Raw genomic sequence first — 8,257 nt, 5'->3', positions numbered from 1 at the left:
TCAGGATTTGTTCATGGTAAAACACACACACACACACTCTGATAGGTCCTTCTGGTTATGGTAGAACACCCCTGGCCCCTCCCCTAGAACACCCCTGGCTCCTCCCCTAGAACCCCCCTGGCCCCTCCCCTAGAACCCCCCTGGCCCCTCCCCTAGAACCCCCCTGGCAGTAACTACATGTTAGTAACGTTAACAACAGTGTCGGCTAGGAAACTCCATTTTAGAAAGCGTTTCTGGACCAAATCAGCGTTTTCACAGCGAAATACCGATGAAACGTAGTCATTACAACCATTAGGAGGCTTTTAGAAAGTGTTTAAGAGTGTTACAGACTGAACCTTTAACATGGATCTGGAGGTAACGGAGAGGAAGCTGTGAGAACGTGTCCTTTACTGTCTCTGGGTATTAATGCTTTGTCTCTCTGTGCATTAGCGATGTGCCGCTCGGGTATTGATGGGCCCGCCCCCTCCCCACCCCCCTCCCCACCCCCCTCCCCTCCCCCCCAGCAGTTTCATTTAAACAGCCTAGGCCTGCAAATACTAAACGGATCGATAACAAGACAGTTTGTCTGAAGTAAAGTTTGTTTCCACCCCGCTGCTTGATTCACACTGTGCTCTGTGGAAACTGCCTGAGCCATAATGGCTGCCTTTGTTGCCTGTTTCTCATTGTGCTTAGAGGAAGCTGTGTGAAGTCAGACCCCTAATGGCTGACTCAGCTGCCTGATTCTCACTGTGCTGTGTGGAAGCTGCCTGAGCCCTAATGGCCGCCCCCCTCCTCTCCTCTCTCCAGGCTGGAGGGCACGGAGGATAAGTTCCGGAACAGAGAGAGCCGGCCGGAGGACCTGCAGGTGATCGCTGAGCTGAAGGACATGGTCACCGAGAGAGAGTCCCTGGTCAAGAAACTGGTGGTGGGTGTGAGTGGTCAATACACACTTGACCAGAGACAGAACGTAGAACGGTTATAGGGTCAGGTAGACAGGACATAGTACAGTTATAGGGTCAGGTAGACAGGACATAGTACAGTTATAGGGTCAGGTAGACAGGACATAGACAGGATGTAGTACAGTTATAGGGTCAGGTAGACAGGATGTAGTACAGTTATAGGGTCAGGTAGACAGGATGTAGTACAGTTATAGGGTCAGGTAGACAGGGCCTTCTTTAACATCAGACTGTGCATGCTTAGCTAGGGCTTTGGAATGTGATGATGTCACAGCACAGCGATGACGACCCCATCAGCCATGCTCTGATTGGCTGATGTCTCTGTCGCCAGGACGATAAGAAGTTCTACCAGCTGGAGCTGGTGAACAGAGAGACCAACTTCAACAAGGTGTTCAACACCAGCCCCAACGTGGGCGTCATCAACCCTCTCATCAAGGTGAGCCGCTAGCCGCTAACCGCTAACCACTAACACACCACACTGAGGCCAACACACCTGGATTTAGCGCTAACCTGGTCAGCTTCCACATTTACCTGTACATACACAAGTGTTTAAGGACCTTGAGATTTACGGCCATTTAGACTCTAAGGCTCTTTGAGACTGTGAAGGCGAAGTGCTACACTGGTGAGAATTGAACGAAACTGAAACAGAGTTTCGATATTAGCATAAACCGCCCGAACTTCTTCTCTGTGTGGAGTATCATTTAAGCTGTCACTCCACGTATGCTATGATTGATTTCCCATTGGTACCATTCCACCAGCCAAAGGAGACTAAGTGTGTCCCATTCCAATGTTACACGCAGAGACCCCCCTCTCAATCCCTGTCCAACACTTCTGGAAAACAAAGGTGCCACGTAAAAAGGGGTTCTTCTGCTGTCCCTGAGGGAGAACCCTTTCTGCAGAAGGTTCTACATGGAACCCACAAGGGTTCTTCAAAGGATTCTCTCTCCCACAGGGACAGCTGAAGAACCCTTTCGGAACCCTTTTTTCTAAGAGTGTCGTTGAATGGATCATGACCCCCCCCCCCTCCCCTGCATGATCAATATGTACCTGTTGACTCCATCTCAAGTTCTATAACTTCCGATATTTTGTTTCAGTGTTACATATTATGTGTATATACATTTGTATGTGTATGTGTACTGTATGTGTGTGTGTCTGTGCTACTGTGTGACGGTGTGTGTTACAGTTGATGCGTGTCAGAGTGTGTGTGTGCGAGTGTGCGTTGTGTGTCTGTGTGTTATCTTCCCGTTAAGACATCCAGTTCTCCTTTGCTTTCCAAGCCATTCTTTGTAGTGAGAGATTCTCTAGCCTCTTCCTTTGATGCATCTCTCTCTTCTCATCCTGATTAACGTGGCGATCTCTCTAGCTGACAGCGACACGGTTGCCAGCCTGGCCCTCACAAAGCTGCCATTTACAGAAATCCTCTCAGATATCTTAGAAAAATAGAAAGTCTTCTTCTCTTCCTTTTTCTCGTTGGATGAGCTCCCATCCCTTTTTCCCCTCTATTTTTTTTTTCCTTCTTTTTTTTTCTCCCCCTCTTTTTTTGTAGCAAAAGAGAAAGAATGAGAAATCGGCCAACAGGTTCAGCAGCTCTCCCAACCTGAGGGCTCTGGAGGCCGGGGGCCAGGGGGGCCAGGGGGGCCCCGGCGCCGCGGGGAGCGGCCACCACGGCCAGCAGCAGCCCCCCCCCCAGCCCAACCGCCTAGAGCCCATCCCCAACTCCCCCATACACAACCTCGAGCTCAACACGAGCAAACCTCTGCCCCCGCCGACCCCCCCGGCTGAGCCCAAGAAATTCCTGAGGTGAGCCACCGCCTCCCTCCCTCTCATCTGCCTGCCGCTCGCCCGCCACCGGACGCCCTTCTGTCCAATCACAGGCCGGCCTTTAAAGCTTTAGGCCGCTCTCGTTGGGTGAGGCTGTCCCTGGTCGCTGGTCTCGGGTCAGTGGGGTGGATTTCTCCCGGACGGTTGAGGTCTGGATCTCGGGAGGGAAGGCTGATCCGAGATCAGACCCTCGAGGCATCTTCACCCCCCAGAGCATTTACTGTACACACAGGCCTCTCCATAGGGATAGCTGTTCTATCTATCTATCTATCTATCTATATATCTATATATATATATATCTATATATATATCTATATATCTTTATATATATACATATATATATCCCTCTGTGGGCTTCAGTCTTTGAAAGAAACCCCTCATTGTAACCCCCCCCCCCCCCCCCCAGCAACGCTTAGAAACAAAAGAGCCTGAAATCAGGAAGTCGATAAAAAGCACATACACACCAGCCAACCGGTCAGCCAACAGTCAGACTCTGAAGCTGGAAGGAACAAGATGAATAGATGTCCGTGCGTTAATTCTGCCGGTCCAGAGTTCACCTCAGGATCTTTCCTTGTGTGACTTCTGCTGGGCCCAGAGTTCACCTCAGGATCCTTTTGATTAGTATTCCCTCTGAAGGCCCCATGGGGTTCCGTCCTGCAGTCTCACTAGGCTTTGATTCTCTCCCGGGGAAAATTGTATTACCCCCCCCCAGTTCCTCTCTACCTCCCCCGCCACACGAGGGCATCAGTATGCTTCACATGAGGGGTTCCTTTCAAACACAGAACAAAGGGAGCAGGGATCTGAGGCTCACCCCACAGGAGACATGTCAACATGACAGATCTGTCCAGAGCCCCCTACTGGACATAACACACAGGACATGAGATACAGGATATGAGATACAGGAAATTAGATACAGGAAATTAGATACAGGAAATTAGATACAGGAAATGACATACAGCACATAAGCTTTGAAAATGGCATTGGAATGCAACAGGAGCATGTAAATCCCCCCCCCCCCTCCCCCCTCCCCCTCCCTGTCAGTCTTAACATGCTACATGCTAACAGGAGTGTGCATGCTAAGGCGTCGCGTGTCTCTCTGTCTCCTCGTTTCTGTGTGTTTGTTTGTTCCGGAAGTTATACAACCCGTTGTTGTTGTGGTTGATGTTGTTGATGTTTGTTTGTTTGTTTGAACTGTTCTGTTGTGTTAAACCCTTCATCCTCATTGGCTGTCGGGCATGTTGCACCTGTACTCTGCACCTTTCCTGTGTTGATGTGAACGTGTGTGTTTTTTTACCTGTGAATAGCAGAGGTGTGTGTTGTGTGTGTGTGTGGTGATGTGCCGATACGTTTACCGTCTCTTCCTGTTCAATAAATGCCTTTGGTGCCTTGCTGTTGCTTCCTGCTTGGTGGTGTGGTCGGCTGTGGTGATGATACATGTGATTGTTAAACATGTGGAACACACACACACACACACACACACACACACACACACACACACACACACGTAACATGTCCTGTGGTCCAGGCAGGCCTCTTCTCTGCATGTTGTCATGATGTCTCATGCTACAGTGGAGTAATGTTGCTGTGTAGCTCTGCTCTATAGTGTGTGTGTGTGTGTGTGTGTGTGTGTGTGTGTGTGTGTGTGTGTGTGTGTGTCTCTCCTTGCCTTTGCTGCATGCTGCTCTGTGTGTGTGTGTGTGTGTGTGTGTGTGTGTGTGTGTGTGTGTGTGTGTGTGTGGGTGTGTGTGTGAACCACCACCTTGCAGATGAGTCGGCGTGGGGGATGTGTGCGTGGCAGAGGCCGTTCGCCATTGGCTTGGGACTGTCCAATCAGTGCACCACACACATGGCCTCGGCCCCGCCCCCTCAGTCTCAGGCCCAGTCAAGGTGACTCTGGTTCCACTGATGTTAACTACTGGCCCAGCTTAAAGGGGCAATCTGGGATTGGAACATATCAATTAATAATTATTATTATTTATTATTATCATTATTATTGATTCAGGGAGAATACGCCTCATGATCTTGTCATAGTCATCCCTGTGCAGCAAGAGAGCAGGTTGAATCTGACATGCAGTTGTACATCATTTTAGTTTCACTCTGTAAGTGTTGTGTTGTTGTGTGTGTTGTTGTGTGTGTTGTTGTGTGTGTTGTTGTGTGCGTGCTCTGGCCTTGAAGAGCCGTCCTAGTTTGACTCAGGAGGCCCGTGCTAGAATACAAATGTTTCAGGAGTTGGAGGAGAAAACTAGATCATTCAAAGTTCTTTATTAGCTAAGGAACATACGAGAGGAAAAGAAGGAGGAAGTTGGCTAGCGTGCTAGCTGGCTAGCAGCCACTGCTAATTGGATTGTGTTGACAGTACGGGTCCGGGTCCGGGTCCAGGTCCAGTGTGGAAGTAGGAATTGTTCTCATTACAATGAGCCGTCCTCCGATTTCTACCTCCGCCAGCCTCCCCTGATACATATAGTACATACCCACATACATATGTTTTCCTCTATGGTAAACACAAGCTTGAAGGCATATTTCTTCTTCAGCGGGTGCTTCTGGGAGGATCGATTTCTCTCCTGTTTGTGTCGACCAGGTAGACTGTGTAGAGAGATTGGTGGTGATGATTAGAGCATTATACATGCTCAGTTGAGCATTAAATTGGCCGGTGTTGGAGCGGAGTCTACTGGGACTGGGTAGCAGGCGGTATCGGAGAGTATAGCTAGGATAGAGGAAGTCAGGATGGCTCTCAAAGTCAGGATGGCTCTCAAAGTCAGGGTGGCTCTCAAAGTCAGGATGGCTCTCAAAGTCAGGATGGCTCTCAAAGTCAGGGTGGTTCTAAAGTTAGGACTGTTCTCAAAGTTAGGACTGTTCTCAAGGTTAGGGTAGTAACTTGTGCACAGGAGGACAGAGAGGTGACTGGAAGGTCAGGGCTTGGCTTTTCATGATGGAGAACTCAGATCGTTAGCATGTAATTGGGTCCTTTGGCACTGCCTCCTATACATCCACCAGGACCATTATCTACGTTTGCAGTGACAGACCTTTGCAGTTTAGCAGTGTAGAGGTTGTAATTTGACTTGACAACTGTAGAAATAACCATGGTAGGAAATGACAACTTCAAAGTGTTCCCAGAGTAACAATGTTCTTCAAAGCCTCGAGATTCTGTCCCATTAGGTTGTTGAATGTTATCTAGAATATCAAATTAAGATGTATACATAATTCAGTAGATATGAATCTTGACCTGTCAGAGAGGAGCAGGCTTCATGCAGGCTGTGAATCTGATCTGATGTCTGATTGAGAATCCTTCTCTCTCTTCTCCCTCTCACCCTCTCTCTCTCCAACTCTCTCCTCTCTCCCTCTCTCCTCTCTCCTCCCTCTCTCTGACTCTGTTCTCTCTCCTCCCTCTCTCCTCTCTCTGACTCTCCTCCTCTCTCTGACTCTCTCCTCTCCTCGTCTTGGGCTCTGCTGTCCTATTTCACGTCCTCTTCTCTCATCCTCTCTTCTCCTGTCCACCTCAACCCCCACTCATCTTCTCCTCCCACTCCTCCTCTCATGCTCCTCTCCTCTCCTCCTCCAGACTCTCGGACTTGAAGCCCTTCCTTGATAGGAGACACATGCTCCGCCCCTTGCAGAACTGAGACTGAGGGAGGGGCTTAGAGGCCAGGCAGTCTGTCAGTCAGTCAGTCTGTCTGTCACCCAGATAGACAGACAGACAGACAGACAGACAGATTTGTTATTTTGTACTGAATAAAAGCTGCATGATAGAATCCCGAGGTGTGTTGCTATTTTATTGTAGATAAGACATAGATGTTCCAAGCCAGGGCTGTGAAGGTTTAGGTGTTAAATCAGTTCAATTCTTTAGGTAGAAAATGCTCCGTTCAGAAAAGTTTTGATGACCTTGGTTGAACAGAACGCTGCATACAGAAGACAAACTAAAGAATGGTTCAGATGAAGAGGCCTCTGGGGCTCCTTCACCGTTCCTGGGGAATACTGCTGCTCTTTCAGAGACAACAAAGTACGCAGAACCACGATTTGAACGTAGGGTTTTAACAGATGCACAGCACACATATTTGTTAAAGCAAAGACATGTCCGCCCCCAAGGACTCCCATCTAGGAGGAATAACGGCATTGTCTTAAAAATGCAGGTCTGGCTATAACTCTGAAAGATAAACAAAGTGAACAGGGTTAGAGAGTGATTAGGCTGACAGAGGCTCCCTAAATGTTATTGTTCTCTGGGAAGAATTTGCATTTAAGAGCACACAACAACAGATCATCAAAACTATATTATACCTCATCAAACTCAAATCATACCGTTTCCTCAGAGTCTGGCTCCTGAACAACAGATGCAATAACACACACACACATCACATTAGCATAAAACCCAAACACACACACACATCACATTAGCATAACACCCAAAGAACTTCTCAAAATCCAATCAAACAACTCAGAGGTGCAATAAGCCGGGGGCTTGTGTTGATCTTAAAAGTATGGAAAAGTTTGTTTTTTTAAATCACCATTTCAAGACACACACACATACACACACACACACACACACACACAGAAAAAAAATAATGTTGTGCTGAAGTCTGGTAAAGGTCGGACACTTTTCATCTGAAGCTACTTATTCAGCACTCTGAGTTTGGACCATAACGTTGTTGTCTAACAGTTGTTGTGGTTGTTGTTGTTGTTGTGGTGGTGGTGGTGGTGGTGGTGGTGGTGGTGGTGTGTGCTCCCCGCTCTGCAGCCCTCCTGAGACAGAAGAGTCCCCCGTAGGGTCACCGGACCCCCAGCGCCAGGAGTGGTTCGCCCAGTACTTCACCTTCTGACTCCCACCTCTAAGCAGCATGTCAACCAAACAAACTATACAGGAATAAAAGACAAAAAAAAAAATATAGATATTATATTATTATTATTATTTATTATCAATACTCCATTGCCATTCTGTTGATTATTTAATTATTATTACTTCACTGTGAATGGGTTCCTTATTGTTTGTACAGTGACGATATGAGTATGTTTGACGTTTTATTTTTCGCAGTTTCTCTAAAGAGTGGTGCATTAATGCTGCTAATGATCATTTGTTGGATTCGGTATACAGTAAAATTGTCCTCTCCCTCTCTCTCTCTCTCTCCCCCTCCCCCTCCCTCTCTCTCTCTCTCTCCCCCTCCCTCTCTCTCTCCCTCTCCTTCTCTCTTTCTCTCTCTCCCTCTCTCCCTCTCTCTCTCTCTCTCTCTCTCTGTCCCTCTCTCTCTGTGTACTTTATTTTAGAATGGCACCGTAATGACATTTTGTTACAGCTGCATAAGCAATTTTGGTAGAATTAAACTGTTTGTATGGTTGTCTCTCAACACAGAAATAATGATGTCTCACCAATTTTAAAAATAAATTGCATATTTTATATTTATATTATACTGTGTATGCTTAACTAATAAATAATTATTGTGACATTTACTTCTGTGTGTGTGTTTGTCAATTATGTGTGGCATATCTGGTGAACTAATGTTTTATGATTAGAA

At 47.3% G+C, this 8,257-nt stretch overlaps 1 protein-coding gene across 1 annotated transcript in view; it reads left to right on the top strand.

The window, feature by feature from the left end:
• Positions 1–7,673, top strand: part of LOC310817990 (protein FAM184A-like) — a gene marked incomplete at its 5' end in the record, with an annotated part of 16,051 nt that extends 8,378 nt beyond the window's left edge. Inside the window, 4 exons of the mRNA XM_083688748.1 lie at positions 787–904; positions 1,267–1,371; positions 2,482–2,735; positions 7,486–7,673. Coding sequence (XP_083544874.1) covers positions 787–904; positions 1,267–1,371; positions 2,482–2,735; positions 7,486–7,567 — 559 coding nt within the window. The 3' untranslated portion in view covers positions 7,568–7,673. The remainder of the gene's footprint in view (positions 1–786; positions 905–1,266; positions 1,372–2,481; positions 2,736–7,485) is intronic.
• Positions 7,674–8,257: the final 584 nt, after the last annotated feature.

The sequence above is a fragment of the Argentina silus genome (assembly GCF_951799395.1).
Source record: "Argentina silus genome assembly, chromosome: 17".
Lineage (NCBI taxonomy): Eukaryota > Metazoa > Chordata > Actinopteri > Argentiniformes > Argentinidae > Argentina > Argentina silus.
Note: the sequence above shows the minus strand (reverse complement) of the source record. Positions and strands in the feature narration are given on the sequence as shown.